The 17660-nt window shown below is 35.0% G+C and overlaps 2 protein-coding genes across 2 annotated transcripts; both read right to left on the reverse strand.

The window, feature by feature from the left end:
* Positions 1–113: 113 nt before the first annotated feature.
* iqcc (IQ motif containing C) lies at positions 114–2618 on the reverse strand. Its single transcript, XM_052151008.1, has 5 exons — positions 2531–2618; positions 2053–2196; positions 1628–1910; positions 857–978; positions 114–604 (listed from the first exon to the last, which is right to left on the reverse strand). Exons 1-5 carry the CDS (start codon positions 2570–2572, stop codon positions 566–568), a joined length of 630 nt encoding a protein of 209 aa, XP_052006968.1. The 5' UTR covers positions 2573–2618; the 3' UTR covers positions 114–565.
* A 3772-nt stretch (positions 2619–6390) lies between these two features.
* ccdc28b (coiled-coil domain containing 28B) lies at positions 6391–16704 on the reverse strand. The gene is made up of 6 exons (XM_052151007.1): positions 16562–16704; positions 13839–14091; positions 13525–13697; positions 13053–13207; positions 10185–10207; positions 6391–8378 (listed from the first exon to the last, which is right to left on the reverse strand). Exons 2-6 carry the CDS (start codon positions 14072–14074, stop codon positions 8324–8326), a joined length of 642 nt encoding a protein of 213 aa, XP_052006967.1. The 5' UTR covers positions 14075–14091; positions 16562–16704; the 3' UTR covers positions 6391–8323.
* Positions 16705–17660: the final 956 nt, after the last annotated feature.

Genomic DNA, 17660 nt, shown 5'->3' on the forward strand with positions numbered 1-17660 from the left:
ACATAAAAATAAAATCTCCATTCCATATTTGTTCATTTTATATTTATTTATTTAAAATGTTTTGTACAAAACTAAATAATAATTATTTAACAAATATACAAAAAGGAGCCCAGAATACAGGTTCATAAATATACATACAAATAATTCACAAACATTGTGAATAACATTAAAAAATATTCTTCCCTCCCAGCAGAACAGGAAATTTTACACAGGCTTAAAAGAATATTCCAGGTTTAATACAAGTTAAACTCAATAGACAGCATTGGTGTCATAATGCTAATTACATAAATATATTTAAACGGTTCCCTCTTTTTTTTACAGCGAGGCACTTAAAATAGAAGTGAATGGGGCCAATTTCTGGAGGGTTTAAAGGCAAAAATATGAAGCTTATAATCTTATTAAAGCACTTACATTAATTCTTCTGATAAAACTCATGTATTATTTTAGCTTTTTTGCGGTAATCAAAATTATGCCATAAATGCTGTCGATTGAACCCGGAATATTCCTTTTAAACTATTAGAATAAGATCTCTCATCACACAGTGGTGGATTCAGCTGGTCTAGCATCAGTGTGACACATCCATTCTCTGCTTGAGGGTCAGATACTACAAAAGAGCAGAGCAGCAGATTATGAAATGCCAACAGTATAACAGTATATAAAAATACATACATTTAAAAAACTTACAAATCATTTTCATGATTAGGATCTTTTTCTGTCATCTAACATGGTTTTTTGCAAGGATTTTAGAACTACCAGTGGCATAAACAAGCTCCAATAGCTTGCTGGTTTAGAGAGAGCTATTCTCAGTAAAATCAGTCTCTTTTAATTTAATTTATAAATTAGAAATGTTTCTCACTTTCTTTCTACTGCTAATGGCTTGCTGGATCCACAGAAGTTCCATGGCCAAAGCACTCCTCTGCTGTCTCAAAGAGTCAGAAGTATGTGCTCCATCTTTAAAAACAGAATGCACACGGGCTCCTGCCAGGAAAGAGGGTACAATTTAATAATAACAATAGTAGTAAATCCACAAGCAATGTTTCTTAGGAAAACCAAAACTGTATATGTATTGTTGATCGACAGTATTTTATAATTAATGTTACATCACCCCCAAACATATCCTGGGGGTTTCAACCCCCAATTTCTACTCAATGAATTTAAAAAAATATATATATTTATTGGCTTTTTGCTTTAATTATGACAGTGAATAGCTGACAGGAAAAGGAGAATGAGGGTGAATGGAATCAGGATATGATGGAGGCTGAATTCATCCCTGCAGATCCACACAGAATCTGTTGCAGCATAATCTTGCATAAGGTGCCACATATTAGAACGCTTATCATTACTATCATCAGCTAATGGGGTGAAAGGTGGTAATGATTCTAAGGGTAACAGATACAGTGGGGGCTACAGCAATTTCTAAAAACTTTTTTTTTAAGGATTAAGGGACCAAAGACACAAATAATTTTCTTTACAAACTGCATTCCTCAGAATTCTGCAGTTTCCCCCCAAAATAGCACAGAAAATGCCAAATATTCAGCATTTTTAAGGCCTGGCCATGTGTATATCCAACTGTTCCATTTCTCTGAAATCCTTTTACTCCTTGTTTTGGCCTCTCTTTCAAACACACCTTTCTGAAGTAAGCTACTGTGACTAACATCTGGATTCACAGCACTACAAAGTGTAGTAGAATCATCTGTCAGATTTTCACTCTGCTCCACATCACCATCCAAAATTGTAGAAGCTTCTGCACTGGCTGTTTTAGGAGCTTCGTCTCTCTCAGGTACCAGAACTTCAGATCGTAAGACAGATTTATCACTGGCCTCATAGTCTACTTTCAGTTCATTTGCTGAGTCATCAAGATGGTCATTGCACTGGATCCTGGAGCATCCATAATTCCGTAATAGGCTTTTCTAAGGGGTAACAAGACACCCATATTAAAATGTCAATTTTAAAAAGATATAGCCTATATAAATAATAAAATAAAAAAAACAGCACATGTTAATGTAAAATAACAGTAGACAGTTACAGATATGAGTTATGATAGGAGCTCACAGTGTCAGTAAAGTGAGGTTTGGGTATGATGTTTCCTCTCCAGTGCAAATGATCCAAATTTCCATCAATCTCTCGCACAATGTCCTCAAACTGGGTGCGGACCGAACTCAGATCTTTCCTCATTAAATTACCACGACAGTAAGCCTGGAGAGGACAAAACGGAATTACAAAATCAATATATAGCATTTTTTTTTTTTTTTTTTTTGCAGTTACAGCAAATATATTGAAAGAACAGCAAAACAAAGAAAAACGTGACATATATCTACATAAAAAGAAACCCACATATATGAAAATGACTCCTAAAACACAATAAAAGCACATTTAACTGTAAGGCGACGGTAAACAAACACAGCTTGTCAACTGTCAGCTTAGTTACTGATCTAAAAGATGGCGGGATAAACAATATCTAAAATCTTTCTGGAGAAAATACATAAAAAGAAATTCTACAAACTGAATCCTGTCAATTAACAAATAATACCTGAAAGTGAGTTAATTTCTGAATCCACTCTTGTTCATTCATTGCGCCAGTTCTAACTTTTTTTCAAAAGGCTGGGCCTGTGTATTTCTTCCCTAAAGACACACCGAGGATCAGACGAGTTTATAACTCACTACCGCCACCTGCTGTTTTAGGACACCTAATCACGACATCAAGTGACAGCCGATTTCAAGTTAAGTCAGTCCACTCGGAATACATCTTTGCAACGCACCCACCCGGACAGGCTGGGTAGCTACTTTCAATGTAAACACTTGGCATAAAATTACAGCTACTATCTTCTTGAATGGGGAAAGACTGAAATCTCTAAAATGGATGTTTAAGATTAAGAACAAAGAACATATTTCAAATCAGCAGTACTGTCTGACAACAATGCTTTCATAAAGTGTGCTTCTTTTGCTCAAATAACACTAAATATTCTAATTTATTGGGTAATTTCATAGACCCTGTGCTAACCAGCTGACCCCATCTTCACACTGATCTTCAATAGATCACTGGAGCATTGTGAAGTCCCATGATGCAGTGCTTTAAACGCTTAATCATCATTCCTGTCCCAAAGGAACCCAAAATCACATGACATAATGACTAAAGGTTTGTCGCCCTGATGTCTGTGGTCATGAAATAATTTGAGAGACTAGTGTTGGCCCACCTGAAGGACATCACTGGACCCTTTCTAGATCCCCTTCAATTTGCTTATCGAGCAAACAGGTCTGTGGAGAATGCAGTTAATATGGGATTGCATCATATCTTGCAACATCTAGACCAGGGACATATGCAAGGATCCTGTTTGTGGACTTTCAACACCACCCCCCTCTGGGAAAACACTTGCCAGTGTAAATATATGTTTAGTCTCCACATACACTCACCCTATTTTAAATCTCCAAACATATATATATTTTACACTCAAACAGATGGTTAGATTATAAGTATGACATAATTGTCCAACTTCAAAGAAACCTAACTGTTTTATTTATTTATTTATTTATTGCTTGCTTTAGTGAGACTCCAGAGTCATGTGAATGTAGCATTTAATTTTATTACTTAAAGCACACATATCAAAAATGCATTGTTAAACTAAAAGAGACATGGACAATAAAACAAAACATTTGTATATATTTGTATAAAAAAAATATATATATATATTTAAATAATGGAAGTTCACAGAAAGAAAACAAATGCAATTTTTTGTAAATTGACACAGCTTGTATATGCTGAGCCAGACCCAGACCCTTGCCTGGATCCATCCCTGTCTGATATAAATTGAAACACAGACCGCAGATTTGAATCTCTACTGTGAGAGTTGGAGGTAGGATAGCAGAGGTCAGCTGCATTACCGGATCATGAAAGATTAACTTCAAATTTGTGCAGATATTTTCCTGTCCATATATTGTGCTGATCAAGGCAGTAACCATGTCTTGAACATTGGGGGGAGGACCAAACCATTTTGGGGGTGGGGGTCATGGGTGTTGAGGTCACAAATATAATTGTCCTCTGTCCTTTAAAATAGTAAAGATGATACAATTTTCTGAATAAAGGTTTTAATGCATTTAAGTTTTTTTTAAATGCAACCAAAATTTGATAATTTTTGGTTTTAAAAGATATGTTTGAAGTTCACATAGTACAAGACAAACACTGTGTCTGTGTTTCAGTCATCTTTTGTTTCTTTTTTATGCTGTATCAAAGAAAATACGAATATAATTAGAATTTCTTTTCTTCACTGATGTATCTGTAAAATTACATGACTTGTCAGCTGGCTAGCAAAAATAAAATACACACAATTATTTACTGTCCTCAAGTTGTGCCTCATTGTTTTTTCCCCCATAGATTCTTAAATCAGTCCTTTCTTCAAGAATCCTAACGCTGCTCTTTTCATACAAAAACACTTAATTTTTACCACTGCTGTCAAGATCCAAAGAGAAAAAAAAATCATAATAAAAATACCATCAAATTAGTTCATACAAAACATAGCTGTTGTATGGCCCCAGAAAGCTTGGAATATAGTACACTTGTCATATGGACTACTGTTATGATGTCTTTATACTGAATCTTTAATAATGCTTTTTATATTATTTGTCCTTTTTAAGCTCGACAGCTCCTGCTCACTATAAACTGTTATTCTATGGAATAGAGCTGCTTAAAATATAAATTTTTATGTTCCAAGAAAAATTAACAGCATATGGGGTTTGAACAACATAGGAGTGATTAAATGAGTGCGTAAAAGTACATTTTTAGATGAACTACTCCTTTAACTGGTGGCTCATTTTTTGAGCACAGACCTGATAAGGACATAGTCAAAGTAAAATGGTCTCTTTTAAAAGCCTGCCTCTGGCCAGGTTTAAATTATTCCTTCACTTAGACCTAGACTAGCTCTGATCCTCTTTTTGGAAATCAAACTTTAAAAATCAAGATTAGGGAAAGTCTGAAACTATTTTAAACCATGTCTGAGAAATGCTTTTTCAATTAGTCCAGTTTAAATATGCATTTTTGTCTAATACTAATGTTAATCCCTGTCTGGGAAACCACCCCTAAAGTGTTAAAAATATAAATCCTTTAAAATATTAATTCAATTAAAAATTATTTAATACATTAACGTAATGTGAAACCAAATGAATGCCATGGGAGATTTTGTACAATATAATATAGGGTATTCATTTATGGTTTGTCCTCCTAAGATCATCTAATATGATTAATGTTTTATTAAGACACTATCTGTACTACTGATCTTTTGTAGTGTCTAGTAGTGGGTCTGTAATTTGGATCTGCCTTGATTCCATGCTTATGCGAGCACTGTGACTGGTTCCGCCCTGATAGTAAAACGAAGCGTGATTGGTTGAAAATAGTACGTGATACGATCCGAGTAATGTGGCCGTTATCTGATTGGCTTGAGTAGACGATGAGGGGAGTCCACATATTTGTTGATTTATGTGCATATCTTGATGCTATTTCAAAATCGACAAATGCGTGTAGCGATCTGCCAATGCACTGGAAGCTATCCACAAATAAATGTGCGCTATCCACAAATAAATGTGCGCTATTCACAAATGAATGCTGGATAGAGTTGTGCTTGTGAGTTAAAAAATATATTTGTAAATAATGTTTTTTATTTGGAAATCAAATTTTATTTATTTGTGAATTCACTTTATTTTTGTGAAACTCCTAACATATATTTATAAATCTCATTCTTTTTATTTGTGAATTAATTTCCTTTTTGTGAAACTCCTTACAGTTATTTGTTGATCTCATTAAATTTATTTGTGAACCAACTTTCTATTTCTGAATTACTTTCCATTTGTATGATACTATGTAATAATTCCATCTCCAGTTTAGCATCTTAAACTTGAGTCCTGCCTTCATCAATTTGATTGGTCTCATATGATACTGACCAGCAGTGTTAGACTACTGAGTGTGGTAAAAATGTAACTTTTTATGTTATGTTATGGCAATCTGGCCATATATGATTATTGTAGGGGACTTGTCCCCCTCAAAGTATATTGCGGTTATGGCCCTGGTGCTGATGTTCTATCGTTTAAACTGTTGTAAAATGTAAAGAATGGTTGTCATAGTTGTATTTGTGAGGTTGTACTATATATAATGTCCTACGCAGTGCTGTTTGTGTCTGTCACAGCAGTAGTTTTTAGCTGTTGTATATCTAACTCTGCAGACTGTCAGAACCCCCTGACCTACAGTATAGTAGATGATACTGCACTGCAGGGATGCCCTATGTTTGAATGTGCTTTGGTGAATTTCTAGTAGGCTGAAATACAAACTTCAAATTGTCTACAGTTCCATAATACCCCGCAATCCATGTTCTAGAATGAACTTTAGAAACTGAAATCCGAATGTAATTACTCTTTTATTATACAAATATAACACACACAAATACTGTATTTCCATCAGCGTCATCAAGAATAAACAAATTCTATCAGATTGTTTCTTGATCAAAATTAAATAGCTCTTTTAAAAACAACTAGTTTACAAACATGGTATATAACATATAGTTTAAAATTACTGTACATCTATTCCAAGTACAAACATCTACAAAAAGGTCAAGTTCTTTCATTTTGAGGGTCCCATGGAGAGTTTACTGTAAAGCAATCATTGTAATCTATATACTGAGAAGAGGCACTACGATCAATGGTCTCAGCAGTCCTGAGTGAGTTTGCAGTTACTCCAAAGTCATTTACAATAGGGCTGTTCGATTTCTAGTTTTTTTTTGTCAAATCCGATTCCTGACGACAGCTGCTGGAATCGACTCTTTGACTTCATATTTTCACCCCCCAACCTTGAAAATCAATGGAATTATAAAAATTATAGTTAAATTTTCACTCGTGTATAGCTCACTCAATCCACTGCTTACTGTGTCCGATTGCCTCCCCGTGATAAAGTTGAATTTCCCTTTTGTCTCAGTACACTTGACATTGCGTGCTAACGCATATGGGGAGTTGTCCTTCCACATGACCTAGTTGAAACCTCTCTAAAATAACACCAGTATTCTAATATTGGCTATGATGTTTGAGACCCAGGTGCATGTCTCGAACCAAGGTTACATACTTAACCGAGACATTTATCTGTAACAAAAGGTCAGTTTCTCCTACCCAAATCCAAACACTAACGTTAGTGGGACGGGAGAAGCTTACCTTTAGTCTAAATGGGTTTCATGCTGATGGAAAAACAAATCGCACATATTTTCTTGCTCGATTCACTTTAATAACTATTAATAGGTATATTATGGAGACGTAATAACATACAAAAATAATTAATTTGCTCCATTGTTTTTAAATGGAACATACAATATGGTACGTGAAATCTCTTTTTTATGGAATATATGCTGAAAATTTTCTGTGGTGTCACCACATTGGGCTATAGCAGTGGGTTTAATTAAGATATATTGGTGTGGTTATTGCTTTGATAAAATATCACTAGCTTATCTGTAAGTTAATAGTGCTTCCTGTTCCATATGTTCTGGCGATGTCCCTGTGAAGATTGCAGTCTTTAATCGCACACTAAATCTTTTTTTTTTCTCTTAAGAGATTTTAAAATGTGTGACATGAAACTCCTGCTATTATAATTAGAGACATTGCATAACTTTACCTTAAAATGACTATGTCATTCCCTAGTGGCTGCTCATATCAAATTTTAAGAGGGAAAATGACAAGAAATGTGCTGGGTCGGGAATAATTTCATCGTCATATAGAAACTAGACAATTTGGGAGAATCCACTTCTCCAACCACTGTCCCTTGCACTGATGAAATACTACACAAACTTCTGAAAAGTCACACCCTCTCTCTCTTTTGCACGCATGCACATAACCTCTCACTAAAACGCACATGATGAATGAGGTGGTGTCTCACCAACCAACAGGTGTTTTTTTTTTTTACCAGGGCTGAACCTATAAAATCAGCCTATGCAATTCTTAACTAAACTACAATTAGCATCTGTTCAAACAAATGTATGCTTTAAAGCACTGCAACAAAAAATTACCTTTTAGGTATAAGGACCAACATAACAAAAATCTAAGTAATCTCAAAGTAAGATTTCATATTGAAATGCAAAGATCAGAACGTTCAGAAAAGTGTCAAAAGAAATTAAATTCAATTTCATTCAGATTGTGAATGTGCTTTGATGTTGTTGTTGTTGTTGTTGTTACTTAATATAGCATTTAGACACCGATAACTATGATGGCACTCATTTTAGCTCTTGCAGATAAGTTTTAACCATGGCAACTTGGGATTTGGTTTGCACAGTGTTTTGATGGTCAGCTGAGTTTGGCTTTCCGCTCAGGTGTTGGAGGTCTTGGGCAAGTCTTGATTTTCTGCCAGGTGAAGTTTCTGTCTGGATACTCTGGATTAAGGAGATAGACAGCTAAATGTACAAGCATGATTAATCTCACAAGCACTCTGGAGAGCCAACTGTGTATAAAAAATCTGGCTTCAGATCAATTCCTTTCTACACTTCTAATCCATACATCCATTAATCTTTTAAAGAACACAACTGCTCGCACGTCAGCACTCTCAATCGGACAGTTTTGAGACACAATCCCTGCTTTTACCAACTCTAAAACTAAGTGCACTGGAGCTCTTAACTTTGCAACACAAACGTCTCTGGATAAACAGAACTTTCTGGAATCACATCATGTAATATTTTACAGTTAATACTTGAACAGGATTGATTAAGATTACCTACAACTTTTGACCATGACTTTTACATTTTTAGGGGTTTTATAAGTTATTTTAAAGAGATTTTCCTCAAAAATAAAATTTCTAGCAGATGAGATATTTTAATGCAAAGTTTAAAAACAAATTGTAGGAATTTAGAAATGTCTAATGACTTTTTAAGATTTTATGACTTTCAATGGCTTTCCCAGGCCTGGAAACACAATTTTAAAATTCCCTGATATTACCAGATTTTCCATGACAATGGAACGCCTGAAGTTTAAAAGATCTTTACAGCTCATTAAAACATTGTATTTAAGTATTTCATATAAACACCAAGTTCGCTCTTTAACCCTCGAATCTGTGTACACCTTTAGTATTCCCGAGTCAGTTTTGACCTGGTCGAATTCAAGCTTATAAATCATTCATAACCTGATGGTTATTAATAAGTTATTAACTATCCATACATGTAAAAAGATTTATATTTTTGGCATGTTAACAGACAAATATAAAAGTTATTAATTAATATGCCTTTATTTTTTAAATAATAAAATGTAGAAATTATTTGAAATTTAAAAAAACAGTGTGATCTTTTTTATCAACATTTCTGTGAAACTGAATCTAAATACATTATAATATAATATACAATTTATATTAACATCTAATGTGGGAATTACTAGTTATTCCTATTTTTTCTATTGCTCATAATTGCTCAATACAACTTGGTGGTAAAAAATTATGAAACTAACTTATTCTTTTTCAACTAAACTTCATCAAAACAACTGTACAACTTAAGTATACACCATTAATACTTATTTTCTTTGTTTTTAAGCTAAATCTATTTTATTTACCTGCATGAATAGCCGAATGTTGATGTGCAAGTATGCTGCAAGATGGTTCGGCATCAGATAGCTGCAGAGTAAAATGTGGACAATTTTCTCTTATAAGCCCTATTTAGACTAATGTTTGTATAAACTGTGTGTGTTTGTTTGACTGTGTGTGTGACTTGTATGTGTGAGTGCATGTTTGTAAAAAAGATGCAGTTCCAGTCAGAGACAAAAAGTGAGTGAGAGAGTATGAGAAAGAGGTTTTTAGTGTTTTTAAGTAAAAATCTTATTCATAGATGAAAAAAAAATCTACATAATATCATATGTAAAGCCTCAATTAAGGCCAGGGTCAAAATTGACACGAATATCCAAAAGTTGTTTTTTAAAATGGTTACTTCTCTTAAACAATTTTATTAAAATCTGATCTGTATTCATGTGTATTTTGTATTCGTAGAGAAACTCAATGATCAACTTAAGCTTGCGATGCTGTTGGGAAACACTGCCCTGATCTGTTAACAGTTTAAGAGATGCTGGATAGCTTGTCTGTGTTTTAAGCTGTCACTATCTCAGGGACTCTGGAGGTGAGTGGTCACAGTTACAAAAGAGCAGTAAGGTAAAATGCTGTAAATATATATAAACCACAGTTTGGTGAAGGATACATTGAGCTGCTCAATTCTTCCAGCTAGGGGGAGAAAAAAGAGAGATGCTTTCAAAACAATCTATATAATTTAAAAAGCCCAATCTATAATTGCTGATCTGGCAATGTCAATACAACAACAAAAATCCTGATGGACTGAATTGCAGCTTGTATATTGACAAACATAGAGCTGATTTGCATGGTACATGGGGTACAGATTCAGAAATCATTTTTACATCTTCTTGTACAGCATAAGCCCAAATATTAATTTAGTATATCCTAGATATTTTATTTTTTCTTCTTATTCAAATATATACACTTCTGTAAATTTCTGGACATCAGTAAATCATAAAATAGCCAAGGAAATATCTTACAAAAATCATTAAAAAGTGCAAATTATTAAAAAAAGGTCACAGTGCAAAACTATATATATATATATATATATATATATATATATATATATATATATATATATATATATATATATAGGTCGTAAAAGGCTAAATTTCCTAAAAGCAAAAAATAAATATATATTTTTTTCTTTTGATTTTGGGGTGAAATGATGATGACATGATGTAAACCACCCACATGTGAACTGGTTACATACATTATATTACAGTGTTCTGCTGGAATCTCTTGCACATACCATTGAGCTGACAGCTTGAAGGGAAATACTATCAATAGCAACTGTCCAGCCCTTCACAGACTGATGAAAGAATTCAGTCAGATAGTTGGATGTGGATGATAATGCACAGGAAGTCCTTGTATGTGTGTGTGTGTGTGTGTGTGTGTGTGTGTGTGTGTGTGTGTGTGTGTGTGTGTGTGTGTGTGAGCGTGTATTTATCACTTTGTGGGGACCAAATGTCCCCATAAGGATAGTAAAACCCGAAATTTTTGACCTTGTGGTGACATTTTGTCGGCCCCCATGAGGAAAACATCTTATAAATCATACTAAATTATGTTTTTTGAAAATGTAAAAATGCAGAAAGTTTTCTGTGAGGGTTAGGTTTAGGGGTAGGGTTAGGTTTAGGGGATAGAATATAAAGTTTGTACAGTATAAAAACCATTATGTCTATGGAAAGTCCCCATAAAACATGGAAACACAACATGTGTGTGTGTGTGTGTGTGTGTGTGTGTGTGTGTGTATGTGTGCGTGTATTTATCACTTTGTGGGGACCAAATGTCCCCATAAGGATAGTAAAACCCGAAATGTTTGACCTTGTGGGGACATTTTGTCGGTCCCCATGAGGAAAACAGCTTATAAATCATACTAAATTATGTTTTTTGAAAATGTAAAAATGCAGAATGTTTTCTGTGAGTGTTAGGTTTAGGGGTAGGGTTAGGTTTAGGGGATAGAATATAAAGTTTGTACAGTATAAAAACCATTATGTCTATGGAAAGTCCCCATAAAACATGGAAACACAACGTGAGTGTGTGTGTGTGTGTGTGTGTGTGTGTGTGTGTGTGTGTGTGTGAGAGAGAGACCGAGTGTTTGAAAAGAGGAGAACAATTGGACTGGTGTTCCATCTACATTAGAACTACAATACATTCATTTTATGATAAAAAGTTGTACAAATTTTTTTTTATTTTTTAGATTTAAAATGTACCATTTTTCCATATAATTACTGGTAAAAATGTATATTATGTTTAACAAGAGAATGTACTTGTACCTTTTATGGTAAACTATTGTTAAAATTACAGTGAAAAACAATCATGTTTCCTTCCTCCATTTTAAAGTAAAAAGCAGTCTTTTATAGTTCCAGAATTTAAGTATATTAAGTTTATTATATTAAAATGTATTAATATAAACGCAGTGAACCGTAAAATATACAGGAATCAAAATGACACTCTGTAAAGCCTGGAACATGGACAGTATTTTTTTCAACCTGGTCTCATAGTGAAAATGTGACTATATGTTTTTGCAAAAGTTGTTATGCGTGTCTCCAGGTACAATTCCCTGCAGTTTCCAGGTGAAATGAACTCTAGAGGTGCTACAACAACTGTGTGTTTTATTCACTTTCACTCATATCATGACTTCAATGGCTGATTATGACTTTATAAATACTTACTTTTCTCTCTTTTACTCAGGACCTGGTATTTTATGATATCGAGACATTTTCACTCTAACGCATCTTTTGAAAAATTATAAATGTTAACGCTTGTATTACAGACCCACCAACATACTGTATATACACTTATTCCAATATGATTAGCTTGTGCGGTACCTCACCTCAAAGAGCATTGGACTTTAGACTTGGAGGACCGTGGTTCAAAACCAGACAAGAACTCAAGCTGACTCGTGAAATGACAGAGACATAGAAGTGACAAGAATTGACATGGTTGCTTCAGAATATGTGCTTTTCATTTCACTTCTCATAAAACACAACCGGTTAAGGTTAGTGTAGGTGTCTGTTTTGTTAAACTTTAATTTCTCATTTCGGACACTATTGGTTAAGTGTAAGGTAAAGTTTTAGTTTAGGGAGATACATTTTATTAAATCCTCCATCTAAAATTCACCTTAAAAACTTGTCTGTTTACAACCTCATTTAGCTCAGGTTTGGCACCCCCTGCTGGACATTTCACTTGAAAAGTACAGTAAAACGTGTTATGAAGCACGTACTTTCAGTTTTTTTGAAATGTTGCAATGCTCATGTAAATTTCATTAGACCAGGCTGGTATTTTTACCGCATATTCTGTATGTGCCAGAATTTTACCTTAAATTTATCAGAATTCAAGTGGTGTTCAAGTGGAGTATAATGTCAAAAACTTTTTGGTGTGTAAAAGACCTGTCATATGAGGTTGAGTGAAAATACACAAAAGATGCATGAAAATAGTGGGTAGAATACTGTAAGTGTGTGTGTTTGTGTGTGTGTGTGCGTGTGTGTCTTACATTAGAGAGCAGGTGTTCCAGATTGCGATCTGATGCAGTTTTTCTCTGGTCCTCTGACAGCTCCTCCACGTGACTGTCCAGACTGAAGTGTAGTCGGGCCAGACGTTCCTGCATCTCCCTCACATGCTCTAGCTGTTCAAAGGAACACACCTTACCTACACACAGAATTACATGAATATATAGTTTCAGAATGTATTACGCTTTGATTAATACATCTACACACGTACATCGCAACAAAAACATAGAAGTGTTGCCATAGTGTGGCAGATCTCATGTAAATGCAAATTAAATGCATTGCTTGTGGACACTACATTAAGTGATCCGACTCACATAATTCAACATGAATGAATCATTAATCAATTCTAACCACCCTCACCAGTTTCTGAACCATCAACCTACTTATGAACTGGGTGGTGCCGTCACACACTGAACCAAAAAATATAACCCTAGTTTGTGTGTCAGTGCATCATACCAAAAGCCTGCAGTTTTCCAGAGTGAAAGTCATTGAGCAGGTTGAGGAGACCTCCTTCCATATCTCTCACATCAGAGACGTCTGTGAGAAATGAGTGCTGGAGGGGTGAGGAGGACTGTGACACATGGCTGGACCCAGCAGGCTGAGGAGCTCTGGGTTTCTCTCTGTGAGGCCTGAAATCGGTACCACAAATAGAATCAGAACCACTAAGGTTTTATAGAACAAGATACTACATTTCTCTTCTATGCTAAAATACCATTTAGTTTTAATTGATTTGAAAATATAGGAGAAAAGGTACTATGAAAAGGTACTACCTTGTATTTTTGGGGGGAACCATGGGAACAGCAAGGGCTTCTTTAGATGGACCCATTGCCCCCACCGATCTCTTGTACTTGCCCCTGTGTTTGGGAGAGGGAGGCTGCGGCAGACCCAGCGTGAATGTGGCACTCTTACTCGCCGGGAGAACAGAGAGTTTCCGAGGGTTGATCGGAGGAGGAGGCGGCTGGGGAAGGGACACTTTGGGACTCCTTTTCTTCCTCTTGTCCTCCATTAGTTCAGTGGCACTTTCTAAATGACAGTATCAAGAGGTCAAACACACTCACTAACATGTACAAAGATTGATATGATCTTATCCTTGACAAAAGTGGAATCAGTGGAATTCGAGTGATATGAGCGATCGTCTGTGTTCCGCAACTGCTTTCGGATCCTTGAATAACGTATAACGTGCAAGTAAGGGCAGACGGTGGACTTTCTGGTGCCCTCCTAGGGTAAGATGTGCCAGGAATAATATTTATACTTTTCATCAAATCTTTAGTTTTCTTCAGAAAAAAATACAATAAAAAATAGCTTTGCTGGGAACCGATGGCATATGATGCAAAACATTACTGAACATTTCTAATTTTCAACCAATACTTCAACCGATCCTTAAAAATTATAACAAGTTCCAATCCAAATGTTTAAGTTTCAAGGCATAAAACCAAATTTACAAAATCAAAATTTCAGATTTAGTAGCTCGATAGTGCAAGTGGCAGTTCTATCAACTGACTCAAAACTCTCTTGCAATGGTCCCGGGCCAGCGAGCCATGCTTATTGTTGAGCCCTGTTTTGTCCCAGGCCCAAAACATCTTATAGACATAATTGTTTCCAAAAACTGAGCTTTGGAATAAAAAGATCAGTTGAGTCATTACAGCAGGTTAGTGAGAGGCAGGCTAAACATTCACAGGTGAGGCAGCAATTATTCATATCTGACCTTGAGCTACTATGTGAAAAATGTTGTAAGTTTTGTGCGACTAGATGAAGGCACTTATCAACATCAGAGGTAACATGCTTGGTAAATATATTTATCAAGGCTACTATCTAATTAGCATCTGCAATCATTAAAATGCTAGACAATCAACCTGTTAAAAGTTCTGTTTGTGCAAAGTAAATAGGCATCATTCTTATATTCTGATTCATATTCCCATTCTGTTTCTCAGTCCTGTTTAAAGAAATACCTTGTTTGCATGCTGCGCTCCTGTGCTGAAAAGTTTTTAAAAGCTTTATAACTCTCTGGGACTCTTGGGTGTCTGATGTCCATATGCAAATAATACACTGATTTATGACCTCAGCCAAGTTTTCTTTTTAAATTAGAATATCAGATTATAAATGATAGATAAGTGCTTCACTGTAGTTGCTTTATCAGAACAGGTGAGAATTATTATTTTTTTCAATCATATATATTCTTAAAGGAATATTACAGGTTCACTACAAGTTAAGCTCAATCAACAGCATTTGGGGATTAATATTGATTACCACAAAAAATTATTTCAACCTGGCCCTCCTTTTCTTAAAATATAGCAAATATCTGGGTTACAGAGAGGCACTTATAATGGAAGTGAAGTGGGCCAATCCATAATTGGTTAAATACTCACTTTTTCAAAATTATAGCCACAAGTCATAAACTATATGTGTGTTAACATGATTTTATTGTGATAAAATTGCTTATTAACCTTTTGTGTGTAAAGTTATAGCCAATGTTACAATGTAATTGCCAGTGCAATGTAATGTCAACAAAGATGACTGTAAAAATTAAAGTTAAAAAACTTTAAAGCTCAAATAATTTATGAGTTGTAACAGAAGAATTAATGTAAGTGCTTTTATAAAATTATAAACGTAACATTTTTGCCTTTAAACCCTCAAACAATTGGCCCCATTCACTTCCATTGTAACCTCCTTTTTTGCTTTTTTTTTTTTTAAAGAAAAGTGGGACTAGTTGAAATTATATATATATATATATATATATATATATATATATATATATATATATATATATATATATATATATATATTTATTTGTATTTTTTTTTTTGTTTTTTTTTTGTTTGTTTGTTTTTTGGTTTTTTTGGTAATAAATATTATGCCACAAATGCTGTCGATTGAGCTGAACTTGTATTGAACCCCGAATATTCCTTTACTGCCTTTATAGTATCGCACAAGCCATGTTATATTATGATTACACAAGCATTAAATAGTTTATTCTGTTCTGTATAATACACGCTGTATAAATAATTCTACATCAATAGTAAATTATATGTATAGCCTAATGAATTAATTCTGAATATACAGAATTAAAATATGTAGAATATAGCGAGCTATTCTTAAAAGATATTGATAAGGTCATCCATGCAAATAGCTCATCTGTGTGAGCGCGCGGAAACACGGCAATCTGGGTCAAACCGGGTGTACATACACTATAAAGAATCAGCCTCTAAATCTCACATTTATTTAATGCACCTTATTTTATAACGCTAAAAACGACAATTGGTTTTTATTTGGTGTCTTTGTTTCATGCGACAAGCGATTTAATAATACTAATAAAATGTATGGTGCAATTTTAGATTTGACATATTGTATTTGACAAATACGCAAAAATTACAAAATTTCTCTTTGTCGATAAGGTTTTAAATAGAAAAGAGTGGTTTGAAAGGGATTTGCACAGGATGCCCCATAAAGCACGATGCGCACATCGTCATATGGGTGAACAAAATGATTTACTCACCGGCTAGCGGATAAATGTGAAGCTCTCTGAGCTTTCCAAAGCAAATTCAGCGCGCTCGTGTTGGTTTTTCCATTACAATTATACAGGAGTTTTTAAATGCAGATATCAAATGCGTTTTGTTTCCAGTGAGAGCTATCCTACTTCCCGACCCTAGCGCGATTTAGCAAATAGTACGATGGTGGAGCTTTGTTATTAATATTCATATATCAAGCTTTCGCTGGATACAGCGTTCCGAAAAGCTAATTAATATTCATGATCCACCCCTTCGCCATAGGTAGGTTAACAAGTAACGTCACATGATAGTTAATATTCATGAGATAAGCCTTCGCGCTAGTAGGATTTGAAATTCTGCCCCACCGCGGTCACAGTAAAAGAGCCAAAGAGAGACAAGTCCTCACGTTTACAGACACAAAACCTCACATTAATGGATCAGCGCAATAAAAACCTCAACCACACAGTTTACTGTTAGCACACTAGATTTAAATAAAACATCACACTAGAAAACTAAACTCAGCAAAAAAAAAAAAGGAACGTCCCTTTTTCAGGACACTGTATTTTCAAGATAATTTTGTAAAAATCCAAATAACTTTACAGATATTTATTGTAAATGGTTTAAACAATGTTTTCCATGCTTGTTCAATGAACCATAAACAATTAATGAACATGCAGCTTACAGAAGGTAGGCAATTAAGGTCACAGTTATAAAACCTTAAAGAGACCTTTCTACTGGCTCTGAAAAAATTCAAAAGAAAGATGTCCAGGGTCCCTGCTCATCTGCGTGAACATGCCTTAGGCATGCTGCATGGAGGCATGAGGACTGCAGATGTGGCCAGGGCAATAAATTGCAATGTCCGTACTGTGAGACGCCTAAGACAGCGCTACAGAGACAGGAAGGACAGCTGATCGTCCTCACAGTGGCAAACCAAGTGTAACAACACCTGCACAGGATAGGTACATCCGAATATCACACCTGCGGGACAGGTAAAGGATGGCAATAACAACTGCCCGAGTTAAACCAGGAAAGCACAATCCCTCCATCAGTGCTCAGACTGTTCTCAATAGGCTGAGAGGGGCTGGACTGAGGGCTTGAAGGCTTGTT

Source organism: Xyrauchen texanus, chromosome 20 (assembly GCF_025860055.1).
Source record: "Xyrauchen texanus isolate HMW12.3.18 chromosome 20, RBS_HiC_50CHRs, whole genome shotgun sequence".
NCBI lineage: Eukaryota > Metazoa > Chordata > Actinopteri > Cypriniformes > Catostomidae > Xyrauchen > Xyrauchen texanus.

What these genes read in the sequence shown, in the direction of transcription:
- iqcc (XM_052151008.1), bottom strand. Translation starts at nt 2,572, where the DNA reads ATGAATGAACAAGAGTGGATTCAGAAATTAACTCACTTTCAG. An exon ending in AACCTCACTTTACTGACACT is followed by an intron (nt 1,911 to 2,052) that starts GTGAGCTCCTAT and finishes GTTACCCCTTAG; the next exon opens with AAAAGCCTATTACGGAATTA. An exon ending in CAGTAGCTTACTTCAGAAAG is followed by an intron (nt 979 to 1,627) that starts GTGTGTTTGAAA and finishes CTTTCCTGGCAG; the next exon opens with GAGCCCGTGTGCATTCTGTT.
- ccdc28b (XM_052151007.1), bottom strand. Translation starts at nt 14,074, where the DNA reads ATGGAGGACAAGAGGAAGAAAAGGAGTCCCAAAGTGTCCCTTCCCCAG. An exon ending in GTTCCCCCCAAAAATACAAG is followed by an intron (nt 13,698 to 13,838) that starts GTAGTACCTTTT and finishes TACCGATTTCAG; the next exon opens with GCCTCACAGAGAGAAACCCA. An exon ending in GAAGAATTGAGCAGCTCAAT is followed by an intron (nt 8,379 to 10,184) that starts GTATCCTTCACC and finishes CAGAGTATCCAG; the next exon opens with ACAGAAACTTCACCTGGCAG.